General features: G+C 35.1%; 2 protein-coding genes across 2 annotated transcripts; one reads left to right on the top strand and one right to left on the bottom strand.

Annotated features, from left to right (window-relative positions):
* Positions 1-1,790: 1,790 nt before the first annotated feature.
* Positions 1,791-3,268, bottom strand: LOC107175052 (uncharacterized). The gene is made up of 3 exons (XM_015526370.2): positions 3,193-3,268; positions 2,640-2,749; positions 1,791-2,465 (listed from the first exon to the last, which is right to left on the bottom strand). The coding sequence occupies exons 1-3, from the start codon at positions 3,266-3,268 to the stop codon at positions 1,791-1,793; spliced, it is 861 nt and encodes a 286-aa protein (XP_015381856.2).
* Positions 3,269-9,753: 6,485 nt separating this feature from the next.
* LOC102629865 (probable LRR receptor-like serine/threonine-protein kinase At3g47570) lies at positions 9,754-14,845 on the top strand. The gene is made up of 2 exons (XM_052443282.1): positions 9,754-10,027; positions 12,219-14,845. The coding sequence occupies exons 1-2, from the start codon at positions 9,754-9,756 to the stop codon at positions 14,843-14,845; spliced, it is 2,901 nt and encodes a 966-aa protein (XP_052299242.1).
* The last annotated feature ends 6,740 nt before the right edge of the window (positions 14,846-21,585 follow it).

The raw sequence follows: 21,585 nt of genomic DNA, 5'->3' as shown, positions 1-21,585 counted from the left end.
CCGGAAAGCACAGATGCTTGACACGTATCCAATAGGCGGTTATAACGAACTCGGCCTCGCTCAAGTAATCGCGCGCTTGCTCACGTGACTGCTTCGACTCAGTTAAGACCGAAACACTCCCTCACGTGTTTTCGTTAATCCATTACGGAAGCTGAAACACTGGCGTTTCGACTACAAGGGCGTTTGATTCACCTTATAGGCATACAAACTAAATTTGGCTTGACTTTCCTTCGGAACGATACTCTTGCTTGGTCTTCATTTTGAAGGCTCTTCTGGAAAATTTAAACAATCTCTAAAGGTATAAAAAATGTTTTTGCATGAAGATTATGATTTTCACAAGATGAAGTTTTTTTTTTTTTTTTTTTTAGGCCTTTAGAATCAGTAAATGAAGTTGTAAAATCATAAAATAGATAAGTCTACAACATAGTTATAAATTTGTAATGCTATAATTCATCAATTTTTTTTCTTTTGCTACAATCTTAATTTATTTATAAGAAAATTAAAATAAATAAGTTTTTTTATTAAAAAAAAAAAAAACAGAGAAGTTCTAACCACTATTGCAGTTTTGGTCTATCTGGATATGTAAGCCAGGCCAATATGATCTGCACATTGGCCTGAGATGACTGCGAGAGAAACACTTGATTTTTCTGCTCGTTTTCAAGGTGTAGGAAACCGAGTAGGTACATTATTTCATAAACGCTCGGAATCATGATACTTAATTTGATGGTTGCTGATATTTCCTCAATCTTTTACGGTAACAACAAATGAACATTTGTTTTTACCTGTGAAGAAATCACGCCGGAATTGATTAAAAGGGAGAAAGAGACAGGAATTATCCCCGATGAAGCTATAAATACCTACATGATTATACAGTGTCCATTGCTTTTACTTGGCCGCTTCTAATTGATTATATTTCACAACAGTTATAGACTAACAGATTAACGACCACAGTGCCACAATAATCCCAAACAGATTACTAGTAATATGAAGAGCGTATGTTTGTTTTTACAGGAAATTTCTGTCAAAGGACTGAATGAAACTCTTCAAACATATTATATTTTAAAGTTACCTCTCATAATTAAATAGAGTTCATATTGTTTTTCTTTATCACATTCATCAAATTTTTTTTGTAATTTTTTATTAATAGGTCTATTTTTTTTTCTTTTAGTTCAGATGCTTGGACTTGATTTCTGTGCTGACACATTAGTCGGAGATGCCATGAGAAGAGACATTCCTAGAGGCCAGAAAAAAAGATTGATTACAGGTCACAAAAATAATAATGGAGAAATTGTTCTATATTGCAATTTTGTTTATTGCTCGATCAAGTACTGGGGTTGAAACTATTACAAAACTTTAAATTTTGCGGGGTAGATGATATTGTTAATGGCAGAAGGAAAAACTTTGTACCTCGGTCTGTGCCAACGTGTACCTGAATTATTTGAAAGTTATGGATTTAGATGTCCTGAAAGGAAAGCTGTAGCTGATTTTCTTCAGGACGCAAGTAGCTTTGCCTATTTTTTTTTATGTAAAATAGGACGGGAAATAGGGTATGATTTCTTGAAAAGGTCTTTAACGGGGTTTCATTTGATTTTCTTGTATGTCAAATTTTGATTCATTAATACTACTTAAAATAATTCCAAGTAACGTAGCATTTATGAATCGTAGAAATGAATTAATTATTTTTAATGTCAGGTCACTTGATATGATATTGGACTTTTCTTTTTTTCTTTTCTTTTTTGTATGAGGAGTATAACTTTTTTTTTTTGAAAAGAAAGTACACCTTTCATTACTCATAAAGAGAATAAATGTAAAACTTTAACTGGAAATTCATTCAGCCATACAAAAGAATCTAACTTCCTTAAGGCTAATTTCGCCAAAGAATGTGCTGAGACATTACAACTTCTAGATACATGTTGAGCTTTGAAATTTTGAAAACTCTTCTTAGTTTCCAAAATGTCGAAGATCACCCAAACAATTTCTGTCAAGGTACCCATTTTGTTGTTAATCAGCTCTATTACTCCCTTCGAGTCATACTCTACAATCACTTGAGTTGCTTCAGCCATGATAGCTACCTGCAGTCCCCACAAGACAGCCTTTGCTTCAGCCATCTCTACATTTCCAGAATTCTTCTCTGTTTTGACAGCAGCAGCAATGATTTCTCCTTTGAAATTTCTAATTACAACCCCCAGCCCAGCTAGCCTATTTTCCTCATCCATCGCAGCATCCACATTGATTTTAATCCATCCCTCTTCTGGCGGACACCATTGCTGGTGCTTTGTAGTGACTATTTCTGCACAAAATTCTTCTTCTGGTACTTTGATTCTTTTGATCGAATCAGCAACAGAACTTGCTCGAGCTACCAACCTTACTGGATCCTCATTTACCCCCTTAAACAGCCATTTGTTTCTTGCATTCCAGATAGTCCAGAGGAGGGAAGCAACTAGCTCACCATTTAGCTCCTTTTGCTATTGAGGTAACGATTGAATTATGCTGATAACATCTGAAAATTTTTTCCCTTGAACAGGATTTTCTGAGGAGGAGTTTTTCCACACTTTCTTTGCTATCTTGCAGTCTAAAAGAGCATGGGCCAAGGTCTCCATTTGGCTTCTGCATACTGGGCATGTTGCTTCCTACATCACCCTTTTCTTCCACAGATTTTCAGCAGTCGTAAGAAGGTCTTTTGCTGCTCTCCACAAGAAAATCTTCACCTTTTCAGGGACAACCAGCTTCCAAATAGAGTTCCTGTGGACTAAAATGATGAATCCAAAACTTGAGCATGTTAAACGACAGCGTTTAGAATATGTTTAATAGACTCAGGAGTCACGAGCATGACATGTGATTTACTTAAGTTCAAAACGGCAGGAGCTTAAGACGTTTTGGTCAAAGGCTTAAGTGAAACATGTGGAGTGCACGTGGGGTGGAGAATCAAATTAGTTAAGAAGCTGTTAGTCCAGGTGGCGGAAATCTGTGCTTTCTGGGTTCGTTATCAGCTGTTATATAAGCTGGTTAAAGGAGCAGTTTCAGCAATGATCTGAGAGCGTGATAGAGAGAGTTAAGATAGAGAGAAAGCTTAGTCTTGATCCTAGTAGTTAGCTCTAGTAGTACTCTGTAAATATTACTTGAATCATCAATAAAGCTTGCTCTGTGGGCTTCTCCCGTGGATGTAGATTGTGCTCCTTTGCACAATCGAACCACGTAAATCTCTTTCTTTCTTTTGCGTTTGATTAGCTTCTAATTCTTGTTCTGGGTGTGTTCTGATTACAGCCATTTTCGTTAAAGGTTCTGTTAACACTTAAAGCTTGATTGTTTAGGATCTTAGCATCTTATTGGTCTGATTTGTGATCTTGGGCAGTGCTTGGGTAGCTAATCGATTTCTATAGCACCCAAGTCACTACAGTTCCACTTGCTGGAATGGTGATTTGAGCTTGCGGGGACATCTTGATACTTTTGTTTTAGCGCCACTTGATAACCACTCTTGACCAGGTATTGACCTCTTCGATCATAATGCCATATCAATTTATCCTCATTCTGGTTTCTTGGTAACGGGATTTGCACAAGGACATCAGCATCCTCTTTCTCAAAAGAACCATAAATTGAACTCTCTTTCCAATAATTGTTTTCATCAATTAAATCCGCAACAAGAGTTTCACTTGGCAAGACATATTAGAGTTATATTTTCTTTGAGCTTGAGACATAAAACAAAACGAAATCTAGTATCATTTGTGTAATGCGTCAGGTTTTTTGTGGTTGTATATGCTTTTACCTTAACGTTTGAACCCTTTTTTTTCAGGTTATGCCTAGAAAAGATCAAGAACAATAATGGTTCAACACTGAAGTATCTCACAGTTATTTTTCAGTGGATTTGTTCTATAAAATATCCAAGGAATCAACTATTGGTAAGAAGCTTGATGAGTATCTCTCAGAACGGTATGATAAATCTGAAACCCAGGGCTCTTTCCTTTGGCTTGTATTCTCTTTCCAGATTTGAACTGCTTAAAGCTTGCATGTCCAGGGAATTTCTTCTTGCAGAGAGAAATATTTTCTCTACGTATTCAAAATAACTCAGGTTAGGTTTCCTGTATTTTGTGTTCCCCATTCCATAATCAATTTTATTTTTATTTTTTAATATAAATTTCACTTAGGTTAGTTTGAAACATTACATTTTGAAACAATTATATCTATCGAGCAAAGCTCAGAAACTAATCTGTTCTCACTACTAATGTATGAGAGAAATCTAGCCCCATTCCACAACTTAATAAGGATGATAATGGTATTTACTTAATTAAAAAAATGAATAAGTTTGATATGAATTCAGCAAAACAGCAGTTCATAGGAGAGAGTTTATGTATTTTAGAAAACAGAGTCTATTACTTATCTGTCTTTTATCAAACTCAAGGAACTTAGACAAATTGAAATTTACCCCATTTCTTGAATAATTGGTCTATGTTAGGTAAAGATTATTTTGTTTTCGGTTGCAGCTTACTGTTATCGCAATCATGACAATGACTGTTTTCCTGAGGAGAGGGATGGAGACAGATGTATTTGATGCAAATTACTACACGGGTTCTTTGTTCTATGAACTTGTGATACTTCTTGTTGATGGAGTTTCAGAGTTGCCCATGACTGCTGAAAGACTTTAAGTTTCCTGTAAACAGAAGGATTTGCGCTATTACCCAGCTTGGCCATATGCCATTCCAGCCACTATTCTCAAAGTTCCCCTGTCCTTTGTTGAATCTCTCATTTGGACTTGTCTTACTTACTATGTCATTGGATACAGCCCGCAATTCTGAAGGTCAGTTTAATTCACCTCATAAAACAATAATATATAAATTATAATGTTACATCTCACCAATTTTTGTAACATCTCTCAAAGTTTTTTTTGCGTTTGTAGGTTCTTGTACCAGTTCATTCTACTTCTGCTGCTCATTTCACATCATTATATATGTTCCAATTTCTGGCATCCTTCTTTCGGATTGCGGTTGCCTCTTGTTAAGGAAGCTCATAATGTGTACAAGCAGTCAGCTCAAGGTTAGCAACAAGCAGTCAACTCAAGGTTAGCACGTGGGAGAATTTGCTGAGCTGAAGTTAGTTAAGTAAGCAATGCCAGCTCAGCAAAGTTAGTTAAGGCTTGCTGAGATTTTATTCTGATTAGTTTTCCTTTCTGTTAACAAATGTATAAAAGGTGTGCTTTGTACTTATTCGATAATTAATAAAAGAAGAAATAAAAACCAGTATATGCTCTGAAGTTTTCTCAGTAAAACAGAGCAGATTTTCTTAGTAACCAAATAGTATAGATCAGTAGAGTTTACGTTTTCTTTTATGGTATCAGAGCCAAATAGTAACCAGCAAACAATGATGAGAAATTCAGCAATCAATAATACAAATCAACACACTCAAATCAATTTCTCTTTCACGAATCCAATTAAACTAGATCGATCAAACTACCTGCTCTGGTGTTCACAAGTTCTGGCTTCGATTAGAGGTAATCGACTGGAAGACTTCATAACTGGAATCAAATCAGCACCTGAAGAAAATATTTTGTTAACTGGAGTTGATGGATCTACACAACAAATTGAGAATCCTGAGTATCAGATCTGGAGATCACATGATCAAATTCTTCTTGGTTGGCTGCTGTCAACATTAAGTGAAGGTATCCTTAGTCTTGTTATTAACTGTGAAAGTTCATCTGGTGTATGGAAAACGTTAGAAAAGAAGTTTGGAGTTCAATCTGAAGCTCGAGTTCTTCAGCTTAGATATGAACTGAACACTCTTAAAAAGGAATCTCTTAGTATTGAAGATTATTGTGTTAAAATGAAAGCAATAGCTGATAAGCTTGCTAGTGCTGGTAGCTCGATAACAGAAAAGGATCTAATGCTAACCATACTCAATGGATTAGGATCAGGATACCGTGATATTGCTACCTTCATAACTGGTTCACGCATGGAATTTGATGATGCTTATGCGTTATTGCTTACTCATGAAACTAGGTTGGAACAAGATCAGGATGATAAGAGTATGTTCAATGCTAACTATGCATATACTAATGCCTATACTAATGCATTTCATCCTAAGGTTTATTATGCACAGCCTAGAGGAAATTTTAGGAGAGGAGGTTATTATGGTGGTAGGAATGTTTTCTCTGGTAGAGGAAATATGAACCTTTCTCCAAGAATGTTTAATGGAGGTTTTAGAGGTGGTTTTGGTAGAGGATATCCTGTTGGTAATCCTTTTAATGGTAATAATCCTTTAGCACCAAGGAGTTCACCATCTGTTATCAAGAATGGATCACAGGGAGCTTTCAATAACAATCCAGTAGACTCAATATGTCAGATCTATTTCAAATCTGGTCATACTGCTGATATCTGTTGGCATAGATTTGTTGAAGATTATGTGCCAATGCCAAGGGGTTTTGGAAAAGGAAAAGCACCCAGAGCAGCATATATGTCAAATTTTGATGGTCCTGTTCCAAATCCAAACTTTGAAGATTATGAGAACTTCAACTATATGTCTTCAGCTTATAATCTTATGTCTGGCAGTAGCTATTATTCTGGTTTTGATGCTTGTATTCCTGGAGCAGCATTTATGGCTAACTTTGAAGGAGTTGCTGATGATGGATGGTACTTGGATAGTGGGGCAACTCACCATCTGACCAACAACATGGAGAACTTGCAGATCAGTGAGGAGTTTAAAGGTACTGATCAGCTCATAATTGGTAATGGTGAAGGTTTGTCTATCACTCATGTTGGTTTTGCATTTCTATCACAAAGAGCATCAAATTCCTTATCTGCACATTCCAGAACAGCACTTAAGGATATATTACTTGTTCCATCAATTACCAAAAGTCTACTAAGCATTTCTAAACTGACATCTGATAACCCTATAACTGTTGAATTTTGTGGGAATGTTTGTTTTGTGAAGGACATGAAGGGACAAGTTCTGCTGCAGGGACTTGCTGAAAAAGGTCTATACAAGCTGCTGCTGAGTTCTAATCCTTCTTCTTCATTTTCTTCATCCCATCTTTGTCATACTCAACTAAATAAACATATCTCAATGTTGTCTAGTTTTCAAAGCTTTGATAGTCCTTCTAAAGCTTGTTATAATTCTGTTTCCAATAAATGCAAAACCAAATCTGATGTAATGACTTTGTTACATAGAAAATTTGGTCATCCAAGTTCAATGATTCTGATGCATTTAGCTAAGTCTTGTAAGCAATTTAAAATCTCTCATAAAGATATTGTGAATTGTACAAATTCTTTGTGTGAGGCATGTCAGTTAGGCAAAGTTCACAGGCAAAGTTTTCCAGCAACAGAAACAAAAACAAAAGGAGTGTTAGAACTGATTCATACTGATTTGTGGGGACCTTCACCCACTGTATCTAGAAATGGATACAAGTATTACATTAGTTTTGTGGATGATTACACTAAATACACCTGGATCTATCCACTTAAGCTTAAATCACAAGCATTTGAAGTCTTCAAATTGTTCAAGGCACAAGTTGAAAATCAGTTTAATACCAAGATTAAGGAATTGCAATCTGATCTGGGGGGAGAGTTTAGAGTATTCAGTAATTTTCTCAATCAAAATGGGATCAAGTTTAGACATTCATGCCCTTATACTCATCACCAGAATGGTCTTGTTGAGAGGAAACACAGACACATAATTGAATTAGCATTGACACTCTTAGCTCAAGCTAGTCTCCCTTTTCAGTTTTGGTGGGAAGCTGTTCACACAGCAGCATATCATATTAATAGGTTACCAACACCTGTTCTTAAGCTTTTATCTCCTTATGAAAAGCTTTATAAACACAAACCAGATTATTCATTTCTTAAGTGTTTTGGTTGCCTATGTTATCCATATATGAGAGATTTTAATAAACACAAGTTTGATTTTCACACCACCAAATGCATCTTCATTGGCTATAATCCTTCTTACAAGGGTTACAAGTGTTTAACAAGTTCAGGAAAAATTCATATCCTAAGGCATGTTGTCTTTGATGAAAATACATTTCCTTACTCAACCAACAAAGTCTTTCATTCATCTGAGAACAGTTCAAATTCTAAATTATCAGTGTCAAACTTTTCCCAGCAACAAATTTATAATCTCTCCATTTATTCATCCACATATATAAGCACAAGTATTATTGAGCCTTGAATCTCTTTGAAGAAAAGAGAAGTATCAGCTCTGGAATTTTGAAAACCCCAATTACTGATCAGACAATTTTTCAGCTTGTCATACCAAGCTCTAAGAGCTTGTTTTAAGCCATACAAAGCCTTTTTCAACTTGTATACAAAGCTGGATTTTTGATCATCAATGAAACCTGCTGGCTGATGCATATAAACATCTTCTGTCAACTCTCCATTTAAAAAGGCATTATTAACATCCACTTGCCTTATTTTCCACTTATTCATCACAGCCAAACTAAAAATAAGTCTTACTGTGCAGGCCTTTACCACAGGACTAAAAGTCTCAAAGTAGTCAATACCCTCAGTTTGCTGGAAACCCTTTGCAACTAACCTAGCTTTGTATTTAGCTACACTCCCATCTGTGTTTTGTTTGATTCTGAACACCCATTTACTGTCAACAACCTTGTATGCCTCTGAAAATGGTACCAGTGACCATGTTTCATTCCTAAGCAAAGCTTCATATTCATCTCTCATGGCTTGATGCCAATTCTAATCACTTAGAGCTTCTTGAACAGTACTAGGTTCTTTGTTGGTGAAGGTGGTTATGTAAACTTTTGGCTTGAAGATTCCAGATTTTGATCTGGTTACCATTGAATGTGATGGTTGCGAAGAAAGGTTTCTGGTTTGAGTTTGATTTATGTGCTGGGAAGTAGATATCTGTGGTTCATTTGGTGCTTGTGATTCAGTTTGTTGTTGTGTTGGTGACAATGGTATGGTTGATGAGGAATGTTCTGATATTGTAGTTTGAGAATGCTCTTGTTGATGCAGATTATTTGTGTGTGCAGAAACAGAAGGTACCTGTTCACTGCTCTCTGAACTTGCTGATGGAAGATCTTCCCAGCTGCTGTCAGTTAAGGATAATGTGGAGAGATTAGAGAAATTTATCTTAGAATTCAGTAAGACATTTGCTTTAAAGGATCTAGGAATACTATCATACTTTCTTGGGATAGAAGTCTCTTATGCTGATGGTTGTATGTACCTATCTCAGAGAAAGTATATTAATGATCTTTTGTCTAAGGCTGATATGTTGGACTGTAAAGGGTGTGATACTCCTATAGTGACTGGATTGAAACTTCAAAAAGAGGTTAAAGGTTATTTAGGTCAGTATGTTGAGGATGCAACCAGTTATAGAAGTTTGGTTGGAGACTTGCAATATTTGGTGTTAACTAGACCAGAGATAGCCTTTGCTGTGCACAAACTCAGTCAATATGTGACAGCTCCAACTTTGCAGCACATAATGGCCTGTAAACGAGTTCTAAGGTACTTAAAGGAAACCATGGATTATGGTTTAAAGTTTTCAGCTGGTGGGAAAATGGAAATCACAGGTTTTACAGATGCAGATTGGGCATGCGATATTGATGACAGAAAATCTATAGGTGCCTACTGAATCTATTTTGGAAATAATCTGGTGTCATGGTCATCCAAGAAGAAGTCTGTAGTGACAAGGTCTAGTGCCGAAAGCGAATACAGAGCTTTGGCTTCTGCAAGTGCAGAGATAGCATGGATTCAATCTTTGTTCAGTGAGTTGAATATAAGATGCATCTCAGTACCTATCATCTGGTGTGACAACATGAGTGCAACAAAGTTAGCTAAAAATCCAGTCTACCATTCACGTACCAAACACATTGAACTGGATATGCATTTTGTCAGAGATAAGGTTTTAGCAGAGGAGCTGGAAATTCACTTCATTCCAAGTGAAGAACAAATAGCTGATGTCTTAACAAATCCTCTCACATTCATTCATTTTAATTACTTTCGAAACAAACTCAATGTGCAGCCATGCCCTTTGAGTTTGAGGGGGGCTGTTAAGGAAGCTCATAATGTGTACAAGCAGTCAGCTCAAGGTTAGCAACAAGCAGTCAACTCAAGGTTAGCACGTGGGAGAATTTGCTGAGCTGAAGTTAGTTAAGTAAGCAATGCCAGCTCAGCAAAGTTAGTTAAGGCTTGCTGAGATTTTATTCTGATTAGTTTTCCTTTCTGTTAACAAATGTATAAAAGGTGTGCTTTGTACTTATTCGATAATTAATAAAAGAAGAAATAAAAACCAGTATATGCTCTGAAGTTTTCTCAGTAAAACAGAGCAGATTTTCTTAGTAACCAAACAGTATAAATCAGTAGAGTTTACGTTTTCTTTCACCTCTATCACGACCCGTAGTTTCGCAGTATTACTACTCTTATTGTTTTCAAACTGTGTCCCTTGCATTATTTTATATTTTATTTCAGATTAATAAGGTAATAGAAAAGGCTTATGTGGTATTATTATTATTAATTTCTCCTGCTGCAGCCTCCTTGCTAGTGTGGTTGAAATAGGGTTTCTGGGCTTGCCCTGTGGCATATGAGAAATAGGCATTTCTAGTAATGAATTTCTTGCTTCTCGGCGCAAACGGTGAGTATTTATAGAAAAATGTTGTTTGATATTCTTTGATATCTAGGTGGTTTAGAATAAAGACCCTTTTGTATGTATGAAGTCCCCTTATGTGGATTATGGGTGGGCAATATTTCTCGAACAAAACCACGTAGCTTAGTTCGGTTTGGTTCATTGAACTGATCGGTTTTATTTGGATCACTTTGATTTGGCTCTTCAAAAATAAATCAAACCTCTAAAACTAAGTTTTCGGTTTACCATATATGCTAGTGGTCAAGAGTGGTTCAGAAAACCGATCAAGCTAAAATCCTGAACCAAACTTGATTTTGTCCATCCATAGCAGAGTTAATATAGACTACATTGTGTCACGGGACAAGTTTTGTTGTGTAGCAACCCGTGCGACACTTAGACGATTTCTAGTACAAAAGTCGCTAAATAAGTCTAGAATACTTTTCAAACTAGCCAAGCGAAGATGCTTGCGACAATACTAGAGAAAAGCAAGAGATAACTGCAGATGGTTGAACGTTAAAAAATTGTACTAGTTAGACCCTCTCTTCTCAATGTCAAACAAACAACAATCTTTCTTCCAATCTCAGGAAAACTCTCATTGCTTCCTTTGGAGAGGCAAAACCTGTCTTTCTTACGATACGTTCAGCTAAGATACATGGACTCCTATATCAGTGCTGAATTTGGCACCGAATTTGACACAATTACTATAAAGACATACACATTTTCCAGCGAAATGGCGTGCAGAATTGCAGTAGCGGGCATACTAACATCAACTAGAGAAAAATCCACACAGCTTACACATACTCAAGCATATATGTGGGCATGCATGAATTTATGTCTCCATGCCATGAGATACATATCAAACGCAAACTAATCAATTAAACAACTTATTCTTAGAGCATCATTTGAAAAAAACATAAACAACCAACCAAGCCGAAATTATTACTTTTAAATTTTTACAAAGAAAGAGAAAATATATGTAGCATTCCCAAGCTGACTTGGTCGTATATTCATATTGATTATTTTCTAATGTGCTTTGGAATATTAAATTTTGAAAACCAATTAATGAAAGAGTTATGATATGATATTAAATTTTAGAATCATGAAATGAGTCCATATGGAAATGTTAGGTGTTTTTACTTTTTGTTTGGCAGTTAAATATGTTGCATAGGACAAACGGCTCAGGGAAAGGAACCTTCTGTGGAATAGAATATGTTGCATAAGACAAACAGATCAGGCCAAGGAACCTTCTGTGGAATAGACTTGCATTTGTCCACAAAGAAGGAAAACTGGAGAAGGAACAACCTTGAAATTAGTTCATAAAGGTCCAAAATTTGAATAAAATCACGCCTGTCAATATCAAAGCTCAAACAAGAAAATATGGACAACATCAAAAGTATAATATGCTCACATTTCTCTTGTCATTTGATTAAACATTTATATTTGGCAATGACCGAGGCCGGTCAAGTTTCAAATTAAGAAGAAAAAGAAGAAAGAAAAAGATGTCGTTGAATTTACAACTCTCAAAGCTAGGTGAAGCTCACATACAAAGGCAAGCCAAGGAAAATAGGAAATTGCCTTCTCACTTGTACAAATGAGTACCCGTTCTCTTTATTTTCCATCCATGTTTCTTTTTTTCATCACATTGTTGCAAGTTGCAGCCTTTGAAGAGGGAGATCTTGCTGCCCTGCAGGCCTTTAAGTCAATGATTTCTCATGACCCTCAAGGGATCCTGAACTCATGGAATGATTCTCGCCATTTCTGCGAATGGGAGGGCATTACATGTGGTCGCAGGCACAGAAGAGTCACAGCCCTAGACCTGAGGTCAAAAGCCTTAAGTGGCTTACTGTCACCTCGAATTGGCAACCTCAGCTTCCTAAAAGAGATCAATCTTATGAATAACACTATCCAAGGTGAAATCCCTCTTGAATTTGGGCGTCTGCACAGGTTAGAAACTCTGCTTCTCTCATATAACTCCCTCGTCGGGAAAATTCCAGCCAACTTGTCTTATTGTTCCAGGCTCACAGTACTATTCTTAGGAAACAACAAGCTAGTAGGAAGTATTCCATTTGAGTTTGTCTCTCTATACAGACTCAAACAACTAGCTTTACCCATGAATAATTTGACCGGAGGCATCCCACCTTTTCTCGGGAATCTAACATCCCTGGAAGTTGTGTCTCTAGATGGGAATCCTTTTGGAGGAAATATTCCAGATTCATTAGGTCAATTGAAAGAGTTGAAAACTCTTGGAATTGGCGGAAACAACCTCCCCGGTACAATCCCTCCTTCCATTTACAATCTTTCCTTCCTTGTCATTTTCTCGGTATCTGAAAATCAAATGCATGGAAGTCTTCCACCAAGTTTAGGTCTTTATTTTCCTAATCTCAAACTCTTTCAAATGAACGAAAACTTCTTCAGCGGATCCATTCCAATATCACTATCCAATGCTTCAAAACTCGAATATGTTGAAATTGCGAGTAACAGTTTTTTCGGAAAACTTTCGGTCAATTTTGGAGGCATGAAGAATCTTTCAGACCTAATTTTAGAACATAATAATTTAGGAAGCGGGGAAAGTGATGAGATGGGGTTTATGAATTCTTTGGCCAACTGTAGCAAATTGCAAGTTCTCAGTTTAGGCGGAAATCAATTTAGAGGAGCATTACCACATTCAATCGCTAATCTATCAAGTCAACTTCAAATTTTGGTCCTTGGGACTAATCAGTTATATGGAAGCATCCCTTCAGGAATAGGTAACCTTGTTAACTTATATTCATTGCAGATTGAGGAAAACCAATTTACAGGCTCAATTCCTAAAGAAATGGGTAAGCTTCTGAACTTACAGGGCTTGGATTTTGGTGGCAACCATTTTTTAGGGGAAATTCCTTTCACTCTAGGAAATCTGTCATCATTATATGAAATTTTCTTAAGCGATAACAATTTATCAGGAGTCATCCCTTCTAGTCTAGGAAATTTGGAACGATTGGCATTTTTAGAAATGTTCGCAAATGAACTCAGTGGAACTATCCCAGAAGACATTTTCAATATATCCTCTCTTTCAGTTTCACTGAATTTAGCCGAAAACCACTTCGTTGGATCTATACCTCCAAGGATCGGTAATCTGAAAGCTTTGAGGAGTTTTGATGTGTCTAATAATGACTTATCAGGTGAAATTCCAGGTGAACTTGGTCTTTGCTCTAGTCTTGAAGAGATTTATTTGGCAGGAAACTTCTTCTGCGGATTCATTCCTTCCTTTTTTAGAGCTTCAAGAGGTATTCGAAAGGTTGATCTTTCGCGAAATAATTTTTTTGGTCAAATTCCAATATTCCTCGAGGCTCTATCTTTGGAATATCTTAACTTATCCTTCAATGATTTTGAGGGGAAGCTACCAACAAGGGAAATTTTTGCAAATGCAAGTGCAATATCAGTTGTAGGTTGTAATAGACTTTGTGGGGGCATACATGAATTGAAATTACCCAAATGCACCGAGCACGAATCAAGCAGTCAGAAGATTTCCCAAAGACTAAAGATAATAATCTCAACTGCAAGTGCCTTTTTAGGATTAGTCATAGTGTCATTTTTCATTTTCTATTGGCACAAAAGGAGGAGGGGACCTTCCAGGCAGCCTTCAAGACTATTGACAAGAAAAACACTACTAAGGATCTCTTACAAAAGCCTCCTCAAAGCAACTGATGGGTTTTCTTCAACACAATTAATTGGAGTGGGTAGCTTTGGCTCTGTGTATAAGGGAGTATTTGATGAAGATAGAACTGTTGTTGCAATCAAAGTGATTAACCTTCAACGCCAAGGAGCTTCTCAGAGTTTCAAGGCTGAATGCAAAGCCTTGAAAAATATTCGTCATAGAAATCTTGTCAAGGTCATAACTTCATGCTCAAGTATTGATTTTCAAGGTCATGACTTTAAAGCTATTGTTTATGAGTACATGCCAAATGGGAGTCTTGAAAAATGGTTGCATCCAGAAGCAGTTGCACAAAGAGATGAAGAAATTGGAATTCAGAAACTCACCCTTCTTCAGAGAATAAGCATCGCAATTGATGTGGCATCTGCACTAGACTATCTTCATCACCACTGCCAAGAACCAATTCTCCATTGTGATCTAAAGCCAAGTAATATCCTTCTCGATAATGACTTGACTGCTCAAATTGGTGATTTTGGACTAGCTAGAATTTTTCGTCAAGCAGTCTCAAATCCAGCTTTAACCAGCTCCGTCGGTGTAAGGGGAACAATTGGCTATGCAGCACCAGGTTATAACTTATATTCTATTTCATAATTTATATATTTTGTCTTTTAATTTCTTTTTGCAACTCCTAACTTCTTAATAAATCTTATATTAAATGGCAGAGTATGTGACACAACTTAAAAGTAATTTTTAACTTCCAAGTATAAGAGTGTCTTGTTGTATTATAACTCGGTGAGTCCGATGTCGATCCACAGAGAAAAGATTTAATTTGTTTATTTATTTTAACTAAAAATTGAAATTAAAACTTAAATATAAACAACTAAATTTAAATGAAACTATGGAATTGAACTAGTTAGGGTTATGGATCCACTCTTAGAAATAAATAAAACTTAATAAATTCTTTTTGCCAATTTTTTTAGATTTATTACCCAAAAGATTAATAATACAAATTATTATTATTTTCCCTTTAATTTTATGATGGATTAAGTATTTATTGTGTCAAAATTTAATTTGTCTACAATAAGTCAAAATACCATTTCACCATGCCTTATATTAAGATCTTAAGAATTTATTGTGCCAAATTCATTTGTTTGTCTACAATAAATCAAAATTTCAAAATATAAAACATGTATAAAATTAGATAGAAAATAATTTAATTTATAAAATTAAAAAATAGAATTTGATTAAATCATATTTATTTCCTAAGAGTTTCACCTTCCCCTAACTAATATTATTTAGTTAAGCATAATTAAAATAAAAAGAAGTAGTAAAATTGAATTACTTATAATTAAAAGAAATAAAAACAACTAAAATTGGAAATAAAACTAATTTTATTAATAAAAATAATTATACAAAATATTAAAAACACACCTGGAAATCAAGATTACAAGGAGATGGAGAGAATTTGAGAAGAAGAGAGTTGTAGAGAGATCATTAAAACATAAAAATGAGGCTCTATTTATAGAAAAATAAATTCATAATCCAGTGCTTTGCGGTCCATCATAGGCTTCATGCATGTGCTCCCCACAACCTTTAGATCAAGATCCAATAGCTGGTCAAACTTCAAAAGTCAACCTCACACGTGGCATCGTTTGACTCGTCCGATTTGCCCAAAGAACGGTTGAGATTTGGCGGGTTAATGGGTGGATCGGGTCGACCCGAATACAAAGATTCGGATCCTCCAACTTGCTTCACCAACCATTGCCACGTGGCACAATCATGGCCATTGAATCATGAACGGTTGAGATTTAGTCAAAATTGCCAGCTATCCCATGCACTCATATCTATTGTAAGCTCATTTCATCATCCAATCAGTGCTCGGTCAACAGGAAAAGTCAACTTTTTTTACACAAGCCCAATTTTAAGCCGATCTTGACTGATCTTAAGGTTTTCGGACCTCCGGAATCCAAATTTGACCTCCGTTTATCTGTTTGGAGCCTCGAAGTACGTGAAATTAATATTTTTCCTAATAAACACATAAAAATACACAAAATTAAATATATTGAAAACATAATTAATAATTCATAATATATTACATAAACACAAATATAAATTATAACATAAGCATAAAATAACATATTATCGCTTGATAATTAAACAATTTTTAATACTAATCACACCCCCCAACCAACCAGCTTATTGCTAGCCCTCTAGCAATTAAAGCGTTATATTAAATTAAGATTTATAAAATTCACATGCAAGTTAATAGTTGTTCATCTATCCTCTAAATTACCAAATAAATGAACTCTCCCAAAATTCTTTACCACATTGATGTTCACTCATTATCTAGAATATCATCAAACCTTCTTTTGTGCTCCAGTAATTAACACAATACTTATGGGGCTTCATTAAAAGAAAAATAACATTTTCGTTCCAAAATTCATTAGAAATTATATCTTTAGGCAATAGATTATTCACACACACACACACACACACACACACATACATACATACATATATATATATATATATATATATATATATATATATATATATATATATATATATATATTGTTTTTTAAATATTACATTTCTAACCCGTGTAGCGAGCTTTAGGTCAGTGACTCCCAGACCAGTTGACCTTAGGGCACTAGGTGTTGAAACACCCCTACGGACTTAATTACTCGGGTTTCTAATAAACAAACAATATATCTATTACCCATGTAGCGAGCTTTAGGTCAGTGACTCCCAGACCAGTTGACCTTAGGGTACTAGGTGTTGAAACACCCCTACGGACTTAATTACTCGGGTTTCTAGATATAACAAAATTAAAAACATTTTTTTCTTTTTTTTTCTTTTTTTTTTATTTTTTATTTTTTTGGCAATATACACTTTCTACTACCTTAGATACTATTCCTAATAAATCAAAAGAACTAAATGCCGTAAAATTTTAACTTACAACCCACTAGTATGTGTCATAATGTGTGTGTGAAGAATGATTCAATAATACCTGTTAAATGAGTAAACAATTAAATAACTTAATAACCAAGTGGAGAGTTCACAAATTCGGGTAATTCAAAGAAAAGGGAACAAAAACAATTTACTATGAATCTCAAAATCAAAATATAATACAACAAGACTATTAGGATGCGTCTCAAAAGTCGTGACTCTTTACACGGCCATCCTAGACAAAAATTTTTTTTTTTTTTTGACAAAGAAAAGAAAAGAGAAAAGAGAAAAACAACACACATATTTAAAAACATACGTCAATTATCCCCACCCCACAACCTAATCTAAACATTATCTTAACATTTTATAATTTTACAAATAGGCAAAAAATTATAAACAAAATAATTATAATAATAATAAAAGAGAATAATAAAAGAAAAAGAAGAGGAGATCTCACCTGAACTTGATGCAGAAGCTTAAAAGCGGATAACAAAGATGAAGAAAAAGTCAATTTTTTTTTTAACAACACCCTTAAGATTAAGAAGATGCGTTTCTAGAGGTACGACATTCTCTATATCCTGCCATCTTCGACTCAAATTTGTCCTAAGTTAGTCTTTACAGAATTTTTTTTTTTTTTTTTGTAAACACATCACCAGGACTAAGACATTCCACAATTATCAACTATTCCCTCCCCCCAACCTGAAAAAGACATTGTCCTCAATGTTTTAAAAGGAAAGAGAAAGAGTTTAGAAGACAGCACATGAACACTACAACAGAAAATATTTACAGACGGAGAGTTAAATCTAAATCGCACTTCTTATTACTGCTACTATTACCGCTACCATCATCAGTCGACCAATTCAGTGCAAAAGTCTTTGGATCTGGCTTTGGTGTATAAGCTTGTAAAAGATCAAGTAACTCATTAGCAGTAGAAGCAGAGATAAAGAGTTTTTTTACAGAATATGGAACAAAATGATTCTTTATTGCATGGTTAATAAAAGTTAGCAAGCCGTCATAAAAATTATTAACATTTAACAAACCGATGGGTTTTTTATGAATGTCCAAGTGGGCCCAAGATGCAAATGTAATTAGTGCCTCAAAAGTTGCAAGATCTCCTGGCAAGAAAATAAAAGCATCAGCATGATTCATCATTTCAGATATTCTCTCTTGCTTACTTGATACCACTAATTCTTCTCCAATTGGTGGGCCAGACATGCACACTAGCGGTTTCATGGCTTTTGGAATAATGCCTAGTACTTGGCTTCCTCTAGTAAAAACAGCTTCTGAGACAAGTCTTGATAACCCTCGTTCACCTCCTCCATATACAAGATGCAGTTTCCTCTCTGCTATGACACGACCAAGATCTACAGCTGCCTGAACGAACTCTTTGTACTTTCCATAGTGAAACCCAGAAAGCACACAAATGTTTTTGAATTGTTTACTCGAAGATGCTGCCATTGGACTAATTTTTAAAAATAAGTTGTGAGTGTTTGAAAAACGAGCTCATATTTAAAGATCTTGGTGACATAAATAATGAGAAACAGCTGTAAATGGGTTGGCATATTTGTCAAATGACGAGTAAAGCTCGTGGCTCAATAATTCAAAAACAAACAGTAAAAAGAAAATAATGATTACAAAAAGCAAACAGTAAAAGAAAACAAATATTTATTAAATACAAAATCACATCACTAAATGCAATAATGCAAATGATAAAATAACAGTAAAGTAAAATAACAGTGAAGTGAAAGGATATTTACTGGTAGTTGTGATTGTGGCTCACATCTTCCTCTGATTTTACGTCCAGTAACGGCTTGAACGCCCTCTATGGGTCAAGGATCGACTTCCCATCCAGTTTTCTTATAAACTGGCAAACAAGGTCTTTTTGAGTCAGATTCCCAAGACTAAACTTGTACTTTGTTTTTGGAATAGTATCCACAAATTATAAATCTCACGTTGCACAAATCCGCTTCGATGCGTCTCAAGAGATCGTAAGATATCATCCAACGATTCTTTACTCATGCCATCTTTAACGAATTTAATTTTATCTTTACGAGTATCAGAAACCATTCCTAAAGATTTACAATCTGGTCGTTTGCAACCAAGTCTTACACAATTATGACATTTTGAGCCAAGTCGTTTAGCTCTCCTTTTCTTAGCAAACGTACTTTTACCAAAACCAGGCATGTAAGAAACAAATGGATCAGAAAACTCACCTGCTAATCGGACCTTTGCTTCAATTAACCAACGAATGTCAGAAGGAATGCCATTGATCATTAACAAACGGAGTCGTTCACAACGAGCTTTGTAAATTTTCTTGAGGGCATTCTGAGGGAGAGAGGGAAAATGCTTATGGAGTTTATGTTAGATTTCTTCCATGTTTGATTTTGGGGTTTCAGTTATTGTGGGAAACTGAAGATACCGACTTAAGAAGTCACGGAGTACCGTTATCCGCCATTTATACGGGAAAATAAATCAAAACACACCAAAATCAAATCTGCAAAATCAAATCAAGCGTGAAAGCGAGCAAAAAGAAGCACACAATATAAAAGGAAAATGAACTTACATTCGTCCTCTCATTGAGTTAACCTCAAGCTCCATTTGAAATTCATATATGCCACTCTCTACTGTTCTGAGTTGTCCCTCTAGATCCTCAACATAGGACACGAATTCTGGTGGTTGCAGATCCCAAAGTGGATGTGATTTACAGCTTTGTATCAGGCCTCTTAAGTGAAATTTTACACGCAGAAATCTTTTAAGATGTGCGAACATGAATTTTCTCATTGAGGTGCTCATGATGTAAAATGAAAATTGATGAGAGAATGTACAACTGTCAAACAAACACGCTTACACAAGAAAAACAATGTTAAAAAAAAACTATGTATAGTGCATCAATCTAGAGAAAAAGAAAAAACTCAAACAATGAAATGGTAAAATAATAGTAAAACAAATAAAATAAATCATTAAAGACTTAATCAAGAACCGGTGGTTCACCCAAATTAATTTCGGTGTCCTCGTCACGTGGGTGATGTTCCAGATATGGTTTTAATATTTGACCATTAACTTTAAATGTGATACCGTTCTTTGGATTCTCAATTTCTATGGCCCCATGTGAATATACATTTTTTACAACCAATGGGCCACTCCATTTTGACTTTAACTTCCCTGGAAATAAATGAAGACGAGAATTATAAAGCAACACTTTTTGACCAATCTCAAATGTTTTTTGAAAAATTCTTTTATCATGAAATGCTTTTGTTCTTGCCTTAATAATTCTTGAATTTTCACATGCATCATTCCTTAATTCCTCAAGTTCATTCAATTGCAATTTTCGCACATTACCAGCATCATCCAAATTTAAATTAAAAGCTTTAATAGCCCAAAGTGATTTATATTCAAGTTCAACAGGTAAATGACAAGGTTTACCATAAACTAACCGATAGGGTGACATTCCTAATGATGTTTTAAATGCAGTACAGTAAGCCCAAAGTGCATCATTAAGTCTAAGAGACCAATCTTTTCGGTTTGGGTTAACCGTTTTTTCCAAAATTTGTTTTATCTCCCTATTTGCTAATTCAACTTGACCATTTGTTTGAGGATGATAAGGGGTAACAATTTTATGTGTAATTCTATATTTCTTCATTAAAGACTCAAATGACTTATTACAAAAATGCTTACCTCCATCACTGATAATGGCTCGAGGGATTCCAAATCGACTTAAAATGTTTTCTCTTAAAAATTTAACCACAGTTTTACTATCATTATTTCGACAAGAAATTGCTTCAATCCATTTTGAGACATAATCAACTGCAACTAATATATACACAAATCCAAAAGATGATGGAAATGGACCCATGAAATCAATTCCCCAACAGTCAAATATTTCAATTTCAAGTATGGGATTTAAGGGCATCATGTTTCTTTTTGTAATTGATCCCAATTTTTGATATTTTTCACAACTTTTGCAGAATTCATATGTGTCTTTAAACATGGTAGGCCAATAAAATCCACACTGTAAAATTTTAGCAGTAGTTTTTCTTGAAGAAAAGTGACCACCACATGCTTCAGATTGACAAAAATTAATGACACTACTTACCTCATTATTAGGAATACATCGGCGAAAAATTTGATCTGGGCAATATTTGAACAAATAAGGGTCATCCCAATAAAATTTCTTTACTTCAACAAAAAATTTCTTCTTCTCTTGAGCATTTCATTGCAAAGGCATTTTACATGTAACAAGAAAATTAACAATATTAGCATACCATGGCATTGAAGTAACAGAAAATAAAAATTCATCAGGGAAAGAATCATTTATGGGTGTTATATCATTGTAGAATTCGGATGTGAGTCTTGATAGATGATCAGCAACAACATTTTCAGCACCCTTTTTATCTTTGATGGTAAGGTCAAATTCTTGAAGTAACAAAATCCAACGAATTAGT

Source organism: Citrus sinensis, chromosome 6, assembly GCF_022201045.2.
Source record: "Citrus sinensis cultivar Valencia sweet orange chromosome 6, DVS_A1.0, whole genome shotgun sequence".
NCBI lineage: Eukaryota > Viridiplantae > Streptophyta > Magnoliopsida > Sapindales > Rutaceae > Citrus > Citrus sinensis.
Note: the sequence above shows the minus strand (reverse complement) of the source record. Positions and strands in the feature narration are given on the sequence as shown.

What these genes read in the sequence shown, in the direction of transcription:
- LOC107175052 (XM_015526370.2), bottom strand. Translation starts at nt 3,268, where the DNA reads ATGGCTGTAATCAGAACACACCCAGAACAAGAATTAGAAGCTAATCAA. An exon ending in GAAAGAAAGAGATTTACGTG is followed by an intron (nt 2,750 to 3,192) that starts GTTCGATTGTGC and finishes TCATCATTTTAG; the next exon opens with TCCACAGGAACTCTATTTGG. An exon ending in AAAATCTGTGGAAGAAAAGG is followed by an intron (nt 2,466 to 2,639) that starts GTGATGTAGGAA and finishes TTACCTCAATAG; the next exon opens with CAAAAGGAGCTAAATGGTGA.
- LOC102629865 (XM_052443282.1), top strand. Translation starts at nt 9,754, where the DNA reads ATGAGTGCAACAAAGTTAGCTAAAAATCCAGTCTACCATTCACGTACC. An exon ending in GTACAAGCAGTCAGCTCAAG is followed by an intron (nt 10,028 to 12,218) that starts GTTAGCAACAAG and finishes TGCAAGTTGCAG; the next exon opens with CCTTTGAAGAGGGAGATCTT.